The sequence below is a fragment of the Monodon monoceros genome, unplaced genomic scaffold (genome assembly GCF_005190385.1).
Source record: "Monodon monoceros isolate NGI ecotype Baffin Bay Population unplaced genomic scaffold, NGI_Narwhal_1 Super_Scaffold_1, whole genome shotgun sequence".
NCBI lineage: Eukaryota > Metazoa > Chordata > Mammalia > Artiodactyla > Monodontidae > Monodon > Monodon monoceros.
Window position 1 is genome coordinate 47,547,300 of NW_021703765.1, and position 14,219 is coordinate 47,561,518.

General features: G+C 39.5%; 1 protein-coding gene across 10 annotated transcripts in view; it reads left to right on the top strand.

Annotated features, from left to right (window-relative positions):
- The window catches only part of OSBPL1A (oxysterol binding protein like 1A), a 208,648-nt gene that overhangs the window by 42,601 nt on the left and 151,828 nt on the right, over positions 1 to 14,219 (top strand). For 7 of the 10 annotated variants that reach the window (XM_029219688.1, XM_029219679.1, XM_029219714.1 and 4 more), the window contains 2 exons: positions 2,436 to 2,521; positions 4,446 to 4,590. In XM_029219688.1, coding sequence (XP_029075521.1) covers positions 2,436 to 2,521; positions 4,446 to 4,590 — 231 coding nt within the window. Of the gene's footprint in view, positions 1 to 2,435; positions 2,522 to 4,445; positions 4,591 to 6,723; positions 9,294 to 9,946; positions 9,963 to 14,219 lie in introns of those variants that run through there. The other 3 variants (XM_029219744.1, XM_029219753.1, XM_029219734.1) reach the window with 3 other exon arrangements.

Consider the following 14,219-nt stretch of genomic DNA (forward strand, 5'->3'; position numbering starts at 1 on the left):
TCCTTGGGGAGAAAAACTGAGACCATGTAAATATCCTGGAATCAGGATAAAATCACTTTAAATCAGTGATTTTAGCATTCGTTGATAATTCTTGCCTGAATCACTCTTTACTATAGAGATTGCAAAAGGGTGATTTTCTGTTGTTAATGAAGTATACATTTGGTAGGTTCTCGCCTGCATTTGAAGTGTACTGCTATTTGACCTACGCTGGGCGTGTATGTAAGTGTCTTATCAGGATGGAGTTAGGCTTCATGATCTCTGTGATCCCTACTAACTCTGGATTCTGATTGAAAAGAAAGACAAAGAGTTAATTTATAGTCATATCAAATTTAAAATATATAGGACAGGGACTTCCCTGGTGGTCCAGTGGGTAAAACTCTGCACTCTCAATGCAGGGGGCCCAGATTTGATCCCACGTCAGGGAACTAGATCCCACATGCGTGCTGCAACTAAGAGTTCGCATGCCTCAATGAAGATCCTGAGTGCCGCAACTAAGACCCAGGGCAGCCAAAATAAATAGATAGTTAGATAGATAGATATATGGATGCAGCCAAAATAAATAAATAAATAGATAAATAAATATTTAAAAAAATGAAAATAAAATTTGTAAGACAAATTATTTTGGGGATGGAGTATTTGCTTTAAAAAACATTTATTAAGGTATAAAATATATGGATAAAAGTACACATTATTAATGCACAGCTTGCGGTTTTCACAAGGGAAACACATGCATGTAAACAGCACCCATGTCAAGGAACAGAACATTATGGGTACTCTAGAAGCCTTGAGTCCGCAAATTGGAATATTTGTTTTTATAGGCTGGATCAGCAGTCTTCTTTCAGTGTCCAGAAGGAACACAGGACAGGAACACAAGCAGGGTTTTCAACTCCAAATCCAGTTTTCCTTCATTGATGAGCCTAGACAATCTAGAGAGAAACATTTACCACCCATCCTTGAAGTCTAGAACAAACATTATTAAACATTGATTATTCAGTGAATGTTTATTGGCTAGATATGCATTGTGCCAGATATTGTCATAAATGTCTAGGATACACAGAAGAGTAAGAACAGGCACCTGACTTCGAGAATGACTGCAGGGATAAATTACAGCTCCAGGTAACACATGCGGTAGTACAGGTGTGTAGGGAAGGGTGGGGACGTGACTGTTCTCCAAAGCTTACAGTCCAGTGGCCTTAGAGGAAAGACTGAAGAGCATGAATCCCAGCAAAAGAAAGCAGTGTTGGGAGCATGTGTGGAGGCGTGGCAGCCTTCCTCCAAAGTGGAGAGGGAAGGAGTGGGTGTGGAAATAACCATGTGAGAAAAGAAGATGATGGTATATTAGGTAATGTTAGTCCGTTCTTAAGACGAAGTTAAACTGGTTCCAGCTATTCCTGTATTCAAGCTATGTGTTTCCTGTAGTTGAAATGCAAGGGCATGCGTAGTGTCTTGAACAACTGTTAGCGCATAGTCATTACTAACTATTAATAAATGTTCATTATTTCTCGGGGAGACCTAGGAAACCTTTTATAGTTCCTCCCTTGCAGCCTTTGCACAGGACACTGTACACATATTTTAAGGGGGATTATTATTAAGCCTTCCTATGAAATTGTTTCTTTTCTGTAAGCCAAAACAGAACTCAAACATAGCAGAAATGAGACCTTATTACATACTCTCGTCCCTTAAATCAGACTGCTCTCATTCCCTGCAAGTACGAGCAGCACAGAGTCATGGTAAAAGCATGGACTCTGGAACCCACCTGCCGAAGGTCAAGTCCTAGCTGCTCCACATCCCGGCTGTGTGGCTTAGGTTAAGTTCCTTAACCTCTTGCTGCCTCAGTTTCTTCATCTATAAAATTGTGAAAATAGTAACGCTTCAAAGAGTAGTTATGAGGATTTAATGCGTTAATATTGTTTAAGTGTTTTGAAAGGTATTTGGCACATAGTAAGTGCTAGAGTGTTTGTTAAAGAAATAAAATGTTCTTATATAGAAGTATGTAAGTATATATAAACCTAAATATATTTATATGGTGTGTATGTCTTCCTACCAACGCTATTTCTTATTATTTTTGCATTCTAAGGTTCTGGAAGGTATGAGCACCTCTCCCCACTTATCTACCTTTCCAAGGCACATATGTAATAGTATTTCAGCATGCAAAAGTAATTCATAATTACTTGTGTTGGGTGTTGTCGTGAGTAATGTACTTAAGGACCTCTGAATTGAAAACAAAAATTCATCTGAACCTGAGGGAAATTGAACTCTGTAGTCTGAAATAAAGGCAGTGAGAATAACAGTACAGTCTAACAGCATTTGAATTACAGTTCAAAACATTGTGACTTTTCTTACCATGATCACTTTATTCTCTATACATCTTTGTGATAAATTTGCTAATAGGATCCAGACTAGAAGTAGAATAATATGTACTTTTCCTTTCGCAGCTGTAGAAAGGACTCAACAAAGGAAGCTTGAAGAATTACTTTTAGCAGCAGCAAGAGAAGGCAGAACAGCGGAACTCACAGCTCTGGTAAAAACAAAAACAAATGTATTCTTTACTCTGCAGGGAATTTTTTTTTTTCCGGAAAGGTGTGAAATTTATTAAGATATTAAGAAAAAAAGATGGAACAGTAAATAGCTACTGAATTTGGGATAGTTCCTTATTTACAAGTTTTACTGCAGGAGGCCCATTTAAATCAGCATTTCACATAATCAAAGGACTACAGTTTTTCCCTGGAAATATAGGTATTTCACTTTCCAGGTAAAAGATTATTGAAAACATTAAGCGACTGCCCCAGTTAGAAACAAATAAGCGAATACCTTCAAGATATATAAAAAAGGGTAACTGCTGGGCTTCCCTGGTGGCGCAGTGGTTGAGAGTCCGCCTGCCGATGCAGGGGACACGGGCTCGTGCCCCGATCCGGGAAGATCCCACATGCCGCGGAGCGGCTGGGCCCGTGAGCCATGGCCGCTGAGCCTGTGCTCCGCAACGGGAGAGGCCACAGCAGTGAGGGGCCCACGTACTGCAAAAACAAAAAACAAACAAACGAAAGGGTAACTGCTACTTAAACATGAATTTTCACAAATTATTCTTGTGCCTAATTCAGACAATTTGCTTAGAAAAGCTGAGGCAATTTTTTACTTAACGTTGAGTTCATAACGTAGTCAAATTGTGGGACTAGAATACTCAAGATCATAATAATAGAACAGAAGTCTTTAAATATCTGAAAACACAGCATGGTAATAGTTTAAGCAGGATATATTTTAAATGATTACATTTTTCTCTGAATTTCTGATTTACTACCCCACTTCTACTTGAAAACCTAATGGTTAAGAATTTAGTTTTTCATGGTAAATATTTAAGGATAGTTTTTTTTCTTCATGATTAATCCAATTTAAAATTGGCATATAATATATAAGATCCTATAAAGGAATACCTTTCTCTAATTTTGATGAACAATTATTTCTGAAAGGTATGCTATAGTTCTAGAAAATAACATACAAACAAGGGACAATATTTTTGAAATATTTATATCATGTTAGAACAGCCTGAAAACTTACCCATTTCTTTTTCTTCTTAGGAGACCTACTTTCTAGTTTCCATTTCCTGAAAATAGTCTCATTAAACACAAAACTCTGAATGTGGTCTAAATTCAAGACTGAAGCACGGCCATTTGCCTTAAAGTTACTTCAGCTCGTTTGAAAAGGCCTCTCTGGTTTCCAAGTATAGTGCCTAAAACATATTTTAAACTTTGTGAAATGGAGACTCCTTTAAAAAGAACTTTTTAAAGGAGTCAGCTGGGAACAACAAATTCAGTAGACCTTTAGCATTTACATGTTTAACATTTATGGTTTTTTTTTTTTTTTTTTTGCAATATGCGGGCCTCTCACTGTTGTGGCCTCTCCCGTTGTGGACCGCAGGCTCAGCGGCCATGGCTCACTGGCCCAGCCGCTCCGCGGCACGTGGGATCCTCCCGGACCGGGGCATGAACCCGTGTCCCCTGCATCAGCAGGCGGACTCTCAACCACTGCACCACCTGGGAAGCCCACATTTATGGTTTTAATGCTTCTCAATGACTGTGGGAGACCAGTTTGTAATTTTGCTGTCACAAGTGTGAATTGCAAGACTGGTAGGGGCGAAAGAATCTTAGTGGGATCCCAGTGTCCAGGGGTGAGTGGGGTGGCCCTGGTGTAGTGTGTGGTGTGTGTTGTCAGAGGAGCGTGGGGCCTGAGATTCCGTGGCAGCTTGAGGACAGCATGGGGAGTGACGTGGGTTGGCTGATTTTGTGAGCAGGAAGCCACTGACAGTTGAGATGCTAAGGAGCCCCACTGCTTATCAGGCTCTGGGGCATGAGGGTCCGCCTGAATTTTCAGTTATACTGTACCATCATGGGTTTCATGGAAGAAAGTCTGTCTTTGATATGTAATCTGCATTGTATTTCTTCAATTGTCAGCTCAACAGGCCGAATCCTCCTGCTGTTAACTGTTCGGATCAGTTAGGAAATACACCCTTGCATTGTGCCGCCTATCGGGCTCATAAACAATGTGCCTTAAAGCTTCTAAAAAGTGGAGCGGACCCTAATCTGAAGAACAAAAATGGTAAGCATGTTGGTGAAAGCCATTGTTGGTCATTTTGAAGCTGTAAAGAAATGAAGTGTTTTGTTTTAGCGCCCAGCCTTTGTTAAACTGTGTGGTCCCTGTTTAATTTTGAAGTCAAGGCATTTACATGAAAGAAAAAATTTATTCATTTACTTCTCAGTTAAGACCTAAATGTTTAATGATGCCTATTTCATATGAGGCACTAATGATGGCTAAGATCTGATTTCCACCCTCAAGGGAAAGAAAGTACAGTTGACTCTTGTTATTTGTGGTAGTTATGTTCTGTAACATTGCTGTGACCTCTGAATTAGTGGATACTGAACCATTGCTTATAAGGGAAATACAGAGTTAAGTTCCTGTGAGCCTTTGGTCACAGCATTTTCATCCACTGATCAACACGTAGCCTTGTTTTATGTGTGCTGCTGTTTAAAAACACCTTATTCAGTGTATGTTATTGACTTATTAACACTGAGCTCACTGCCAAGAGCACTATAACTCATGCCTGGACTAAGCTCGTGTAACACATACTCTGTTCAGAAGGCACATCACAGGCTTCTTGCACTTAGGAGCACTAGACAGCACTTCAGCCCTGTGCTTGGGGGCCAGTTTCAACAGTGAAATCACCAGAAACAAAACGCGAAAAATGTGGCACTAGGTAGACTGTGACGAGGATACTTGTTCACAGTACGAGAGCTGAGACAAGAAGGCAGAGCACCAGCTTTTCCACTTCAGGGAATGTGTGCATCAGAAGACTCAAGTTTTTCACCGATTTGGTTGTGTCTGTGAATGACCAAAAAATTGCGATGAGTATTGACTTTGAGATTAAAGTACATTTTAACAATTGGCGAGTTTGCAGATGTGGAATTCACAAATAATGAGGATAGACTGTACATGCACGAAGCATCAAAGACAGAACTGGATGACCATAAGAGGAGCTGTAAAAGGTGTATTGGGTAATCAGTGGAGGAACAGCTCATTAGGGCTTTTCTGCATCCCTTTTTAGGATGCTTCCCTCTGCCGACCATCGGCCTGGATTAGGACTTGTCTGTGGTCCCATAGGACCCTGTGTTGACCTCTTCATAGCTTCAGTTGTTCTCTGTGGCAGTTGTTGACTTATGTAGCTGTCTCCCGTGAGACTGAGCTCCTAAGGGGTGGGCTAACATTTTACTGTCTAGTTTATCCAGCACCTAGAGTAATGTGTAGCATTTGATGCCTTCTACAAGTTGCATGTTTGTTGAAGGTTTGGGGCGATTAGAAATAGCTTCCTGAAGGAATACATCTTTTATACAGACCCTGGAGTCCTAGTAAGATTAAAAAAATAATTCATCTCTAAATACTTCAGTTTGTATCTCTAACAAAAGGCCCCCCAATATTTTTTTTCCTTTTAAATAAAGCAATACTATTATTATCTAGTAAGATATTGGTAAGATGAATTTTGGGAAAGGGTGTTGTAAGCAGAGGGAAGATTATGAGCAAAGGTAAAGTGAAAAATGTAAGTCAAGTTGAGGTGACATCTCCAGTTTGACACATCCAAGGGTATGAAGAGGAGCAATACTGGGGAATCCTGTAACTGCAGATTAGCTTCTGTCATGGCGAGCCTCAAAATGCCAGACTGTTTTGCCCCTTAATTTGAAGGTCAGGGAGACTCTGAGGAGTGGAGGGATGAGGTGCTTTAAAAAGATTAATATGGTTACAATATCTAGGATGGGTTGTGACAGGCCCAAGACTGTAGGGAGGGATCAATAGGGCCATTGAAATGGTCTTAGGTGAGAGGTAATTAGGACCTGAACTTTAGTAACATAATGGGTGTAGAAAGGAGAAAGAAAATTTACTATAGAATCTCATGCTTCTTCCTCTCTTCTTTTGACTTGGCCCTTACACCCTAGACTGGCACTGTTCTGTAGAGATACAATGGGACGCACATATTAAAAGTAAAAAGAAACATGAAATTAATTTTCATAATGTATTTTATTTAAAGCAGTATATCCAAAATACCATGTCAACATGTAATTGATGAAAAATAATTATCAATGACGTTTTACATTCCTTTTTTGGTACCAAGTCTTTGAAATCTGGTGTGTGTTTTACACTTCACAGCACATCTCAGCTTGAACTAGATGCATTTCAAGTACTGAATGGCCACATGTGGTTAATGTCCACCATATTGGACATTGCAGCTCTAGACGTACTGAGCTGTTTGAGGCTCTCTCATTAACCGTGCTGTCCTCACTCTGCTTATGCTGTCTCTGCCAGGAATGCCCTTTTCCTTCTTGTCCATCTGGTAAACTCTAGTCTCACCTTAAGAATTAGCTCAAACTCGGCTTCCCCAGAGAGGCTTTTCCTGTATCCCTGAGGTAGACATAGGTTCTTCCAGGAATAAGTTAGAAGAGAAATTGGGGGATGCAGAAGAGGAAGCACTCAGGAGACATGAGGGAAATGCCAGTTCCATGGAAGCCAAAGTAAGAGAGTAAGTGCAGAGCTAAAGGGGTAGGATGTTATTGGTGTTGCGAGCATCTTAGACTGAAGAAGATAAACACTGAGAAAAGGCTGTGGAATTCAGTGACACAGTGCCCAGTGGTCCTTTCTGAAAGAGGAGTTTTCACTGGGTAGCTGAGTGAAGGCTAGGTTAGGGGCTAAGGACTGAGTAGGAAATGAGGAGGCTGAGGCAGCATTACTTACCTGCTTCTTTGCAATGTGTAAGAACAGAGGTAGCTCCATGGCCAAGTGGAAGATTTTTTAGGCACGTGGAATTTAAGTATGTTTGAAGTTAAGGAGGACCAAGGCAGTAGAAAAAGAGCTTGATTTCATTGTGACACTTAGAAATGTAATTTTTAAAAAGGTAATGTTTTGGGGGATAGCAAAAAAAAGTAGGAACATATTTGAGAAACGAGCTTTAGGTTTTTTAATGGAGGCAGTTATAAACACAGCCGAAGGATGTAAAAGAAGACCTAAAAAATGGAGAACCCTCCGTGTTTTTGGTGGAGAAAGGCCTCAACATTGAAAAGCTAACAGTTCTCCTCAAATTAATTTATAATTCAAAGCAGTCCCAGCCAGAATCCTCAAAAGGTTTTCATAGAACTTGACTAGCTGATTCTAAATTTATACAGAAAAGTCGAGCACAGAGAATTTTAAAGGGGGAGAGAAGCCGTGAGGGCTTGCCCTTGCTGGATAAAAGGACCAATTATGAATCTCTGGTAAGTAAAGTATTCGTTTCTTCAACAAATATTTGAGTGCTTATGTGCCAGATACTACTCCAGGGACTAGGGACCTAGAACAGTGAAGAAAAAAAAAAAACCAGGCAAGTTCCTGCTTTCATGGAGCCTGCATCCTAATAAGGTAAGGCCAATAAAATGCAAATAGAAAAGCAGGTATTTAATATGTCAGATGTGATAAGCGCTCTGAGAGGGGAAAAGGCAGGGAAATGGCATCCGGAGTGTGTTGCATGTATAGAGGGCTCCTTCTTTGTATGGGGTGGCGAAGCTTCTCTGTTAGGATTAAAACTTGAAGTGAGGGGGCAAGCCATGTCAATATCTGGGAGACGAGCTTGGTTCTAGGCAGAGGAAGCAGGTGAGAGTGTGCGTGATGTGTCAGGAAAAGCAAGGAGGCCAGGAAGTCCAGAGCAGAGTGAGAGAAGGAGAGTGGTCAGAGGAGGGGGTTAGAGAGGCAGTGGGAACTGGATCATGAAAGGCCTTTCAGGTTATTTTAAGAATTTTGGCTTTTACTCTGAGAGATGGGAAGATGCAGGAGGGTTTAGAATGGAGCAGTGATGCGATCTGACCTATGTTATGAAAAATGATCCCTCTGGTTGCCGTGAGGAGACTAGACCCTAGGTGGGCAGGGAGGATAGCTGTTGAGAGGCTGTTGGGATAATCAGGGTGAGAGGTAATATTGGCTTGGATCAGGATAGTGGCAATAAAAGTGGTAGTAAGTGGTTGGATTTTTTTTTTTTTTTTTTTTTACATATTTTGAAGGTAGAGTGGTTTGGATTTTCTGATGGCTTGGATGTGAGGTATGAAAGAAAGGAGTCAAGGATGACTTTCCAGTGTTTGAACTGAGGACCTGAAAGAATGGAATTTCCAATTCATGAGAAGGAGAAGACTGCAGGAGGGGCAGGTTAGCAGTTGCTGAGAATTAGGGGCTTGGTTTTTAAGACATTAAGAATTTGAAATACTATACAATCCAAATGATAGAGTTGGAAGTAGAAGTTTGAGTTTAGGGGAGAGGTCTGGGTGGAGATACAAATTTGGGAATAAGTAGTATATACTGTAGAGTTATTTAAAGTCGTGGAATGTATAAAATCACTTAGCAAGATCTTGAACTGGTATTGGTTCAGGGTAGGTGAACAGTTTAGAAATTAAAACATGTACACATGGGAACTTAGTAGATGACAAAAGTGGCATGATAGGTGGATGAGGAAAGAATCTAGTAATTAGCTGTCCATATAGTCAGGTAATTCTAGATACCCATTTCATAGTGGATACTAAATTCCAGGTAGTTTAAAGACCTATACGTGCAATACAAACTTCAAACATCAGGAGAGGCTTCTGCTTTTGGCCATAATAGAGTTACAGGGACCTGATTTATCTCCCTTTCTCCACACCTGTTAACATTGTATTGGAAGACCTAGCCAGTGCAACAAAGCAAGAAAAAGAAATAGAAGACATTCAGACTGAAAAAGAATTCTTATTCTTCTGATCATCCAGGTAAAAAAATTCTAAGAAATTTACAACAACCTGGTAGAACTAATTAGTGAGCTAGTTCAACATACAAAAATCAGTTATATTTCTGTATACTAATCAGAAGTAGAAAATGGAAAAGCATATTATTTATAATGGCATTAAAATTTCATGAAATACTTGGGAATAAACTTGATAAAAGCTGTGTAAGACTTGTACACATTGAACACTGGTGAGAGAAATTTAGGAATATCAATATGGGGAAGGGTACTATTTTCAGGGATCAGAAGACTTGACATTGTTATCAGTTTTCTCCAAGTAGATGTAGCAATTCAGTGCAATCCCAGTCAAAGTTCCAGCAGGCCTTTTTGTAGAAAATGACAAATTGATGACAAATTTTATTTGGAAATGGAAAAGACCTAGTATACCCAAAACAACTTTGGAAAAGGGTTCTCTAGAGAAACAGAACCAATTATATATAGAGAGAGAGAGAGAGAGAAAGAGAGAGAGACAGAGACAGAGAGAGACAGAGAGATTGATTCTCTGGGCAGCCAGAGGCCAGAGAACCAGGAGATCCAGTGTTCCGAGGGCAGAAAGAGATGGATTTCCCAGCTCAAGAAGAGAGGGAATTTGTCCTTTCTCTACCTTTTTGTTCTATTCAGGCCCTCAGTGGATTGGATGATGCTACCCACATTGGTGAGTTCAGATCTTTACTCAGTGTACTGATTCAAATGCTAATCTCACCCAGAAACACCCTCACAGACACACCCAGAAATGTTACTATTATTTACTATCTAGGTATTCCTTAGCCTAGTCACTGTGGTAAGGGTAGATATATAGGTCTATGGAACAGGAGAGAGTCCAGAAATATATAAATATATTTACACACAATTGATTTTTGTCAAAGGTGTCAAAGGCAATCAGTGAGGAAAGGATAAAATTGTCAACAGATGACACTGAAAAAGTTGGATTGCTATATTCAAAACAACATGTGTAAAAATTAGATCTAGATGGGTCCCAGAAATGAACATAAGAGTTAAAACCATAAAACTCTATAAGAAAATACAGGAGAAAATCTTAGTTACCTTGGGTTTTGCAAAGATTTCTTAAATATGACACAAAAGATGAGTGATAAAATATTGATAAATTGGACTTTGTCAAAATTAGAAAGTTTTTCTGTTCAGTAAGCACTGTTATGAAAATGCAAGCTATTTTATGGGAGGAGATATTGGCAAAACATGTACAAGAATGCACCTGTATCTAGGATATATACAGAACCCTTATAACTCTAATAGGAAGATAAACAACCCAATTCTAAAAAGGTTCAGGCACTTCAAAGATATACAGATGGCAAAAAACACATGACTATAGGCTCTACATGGAGGTATAAAACCTAAATTAAAATTCCTTTACATGAAAAATATGCATTTACATAAATGCAAGGAGTATGTACTATGATGTTTATTTCAGCTCTATTTAAAATAGTAAAAAAGAATCATGATTACCTTTGAAAGTTAGTAGCAATTTACAGAATGATTTAACATTGAGGGGTAAACTTCTAAAAGTAATGGAAGGCGGGTACAGATATCTGGAAGGTTCAACATTCCTGTTTAAGATGTTATAGTGTTCTTGATAAAAGTCAAGATGGTGCTTTCTGAAAAAGTGTAATTTTTTAAATCATAAGAGTAATAGTATCTGCATTTTAGGAAGTTTTAAAAATACAGAAAAAAGCATAAATTACTCCAATACAATCTCTGGTACTTTGGCATATTATATACCCTTTGAATCTATTTTCATACCTATTTTAGAGCATTTTTTAAAATTGCAAAACAAATGCTTTTTTTTTTTTTATGGCCAAAGTGAGGAAAATGAAGGTACCAAAAAAGTACAATCACCTATACCCAAACATCCAAAGATTTAGTTTTTAGTTGTTTTAGTTGTTGTTCTGTTGTGGACTAGATTTTTTTTAAGTTTTCTTAAAACTTAAGAAAACCTGCATGCCACACCTAGAGAGAAGCCCATGCATCACAATGAAAGATCCTGCATGCCTCAATAAAGATCCGTGTGCCGTACAAACATGGCTGCTAGGGCCTTCCCCTGGGGGGTGTGAAAAGGGCAGAGGATGCTCAGAGAATGGTGAAGGAGTATGGGCCGGCAAGCACCTAAGAAAGTATCTACCATTCCTTTTAGTTTATGGCTTGTAAATAGAGTTGACATATTAAAATCCTGCTCTTTATTAAATGGCAACAGTTTTCCATGTCGTTACAGGAAGCATAGTCTTCATGGCTCACCTTCTGCATAGTATTTCATGTGGATGTAATATAATCCGCTCCACACCCACAAACCTTCAGTGATAAGGACAATAATAATTTCTATACTTTTTATGACTGAATTTTCCTAGTCTTTTTAAACAAGGATGTTTAAAATTTTTTATATATAAATTTATTTAATTTTGGCTGCGTTGGGCCTTCCTTGTGGCAGGCAGGGGCTGCTCTTCATTGTGGTGCACGGGCTTCTCATTGCAGTGGCTTTTCTTGTTGTAGAGCACGGGCTCTAGGTGCACGAGCTTCAATAGTTGTGGCTCGCGGGCTCAGTAGTTGTGGCGCCCGGGCCTAGTTGCTCTACGGCATGTGGGATCTTCCCAGACCAGGGATCGAACCCGTGTCCCCTGCATTGGCAGGCGGATTCTTAACCACTGCACCACCAGGGAAGCCCTGTTTTAAATTTTTAGTCAAACTTGTTGATGCTCTTCTTTGATTTCTTCTAACACTTCTAAGCTTAGGTAGAGCTTTGGTAAATACTCGATTCTGTTTTCTCCTGGTGTGTCTATATCACATTCATTCAGCAAATACTGAGCCTCTGCTGTGTGCCAGGAACTGTCGCAGGTACTGGCGACCCAACAGCGAACAAAATCCGACTGTCCCCATACTTGTGTTCTGGTGGGAGGAGATAGACAAAGCATAAATACACATACAGTGTTGGACAGTGAGGTGAGGAAAAATAAAATAGGCTAAAGGGGATAGAGGGCGATTCAGTGGGGAGGGAGGCTTTTGTTTTGGAAAGGGTTGGAAGGGAAGGGAAGCCTGCTCTGAAGTGACTGTGAGCAAAGAGCCACATGAGGAAGGAAGTGAGCTGTGGTGAAGGATTCTGGCAGAAGATCCAGTGAAAGCAAAGGGCAAGCTAGTGTAAAGGCTCTGGGGTAGGAGGGCACTTGGCATATTTGAAGAAGGAAGCTGCTGGCTTGCCTAGAGCGGGCTTCTCAGGGACACAGGTAACGTCATAAGGCAGCCAGAGGCCCAGCCCTGTTGGTCGGTGTCGAGGGTTTTGAGCAGGAAAGGTGACATGAGAGTGTATATTAGGATGGGAAACTCTCAAATTGCTGATCACTTATCCTTGCACCCTTTATCAAGCAACCTTTCCTTTTCCTTTGTTTTGTTATGCCTTTCTCATACTCTTGAAGAATTTACTTTTTTTGTGTGTTTTCTGTGCTCTTTTATTGCCTCAGCTGTCCCTTCACCAGCAGTGCACTTTTTTTTTTAACATCTTTATTGGAGTATAATTGCTTTACAATGGTGTGTTAGTTTCTGCTTTATAACAAAGTGAATCAGTTATACATATACATATGTTCCCATATCTCTTCCCTCTTGCGTTTCCCTCCCTCCCACCTTCCCTATCCCACCCCTCTAGGTGGTCACAAAGCACCGAGCTGATCTCCCTGTGCTATGTGGCTGCTTCCCACTAGCTAAGTGTCCATCAGCAGATGAATGGATAAAGAAGATGTGGCACATATATACAATGGAATATTACTCAGCCATAAAAAGAAGCGGTGCACTTTTAATGGTTGTTTTTGTAAGGCTTTAATAGCTGATGGTGTTTCCCCTTACTATTCTTTTTTGAGCATTTTCCTTGACTATTTGTTTTTCCAAATGGCATTTAAAATAATTATTATCTAAAATAATTTTCTTAGGTTCTTAGTAAAAATGCTGTTGACATCTAATTGAGATTGTGTTCTATGTAAATTATTTGAGGAGTGTTGACATTTAGATTTCATTTTCCCATTAAGGGACAAATCTGTATCAGGCAAAAATTTAAATATAGGATCCTTCCCGTTTTTTACTTTATTTTGTTGTGGTTGATAAGAGATGTAGTGCGATTTTGAAACAACTGGTTATGTTGCCTATCCCGGTAAGGGGGCTATTTCATTCAGTTCTAAAAGCACTTTATTAAATTCTCACTGTGTGCCAGGCACTGTGGGCATTGAATCCAGCAGTGAGGGCTCTGTATAGGACTTCAGCTAGTTGGCAGGAGTTCAGAATTTATTTTTGGTGTTAGGACAGAATTCTGTGAAAGAAATCAGATTGTCTTTCTCCTTTCTGCCTAAAAGTGCCCTGCAGATAAAGTAGAAATAACAAGTTGGCAGACCTTTTCATAAGACATCCTCCTGTTTGCTAGCTAGAAAACCTAAAGTGATTATCAGTTGCTCAGTTAACATTTTAAAAAGTTTTTTCCCCACTGAAAGAGTAATATATGACCAGTTCAAGTTTTACCTGTCAGCAGTCTGATAAATCTACCTCTAAAGTCAATCTCAAAGCCACATAGTTACTAGTGTCTCCATTTTACTGCTAACTCTCTAGTTCAAGCCACCAGTATCTTTCTTGTTTTTTTAAATTAATTTTTATTGGAGTATAGTTGATTTACAATGTTTTAGTTTCAGGTGTACAGCAAAGTGAATCAGTTGTACATATATCCACTCTTTTAGATTCTTTCCCCATATAGGTCATTACATAGTATCGAGTAGAGTTCCCTGTGCTATACAGTAGGTCCTTATTAGTTTTCTATATTTTATATAGAACTGTGTATATTAATCCCAATCTCCCAATTTATACACCCCCTCCCTTTCTCTCTTGGTAACCATAAGTTTGTTTTCTACATCTGTGACTCTATTTCTGTTTT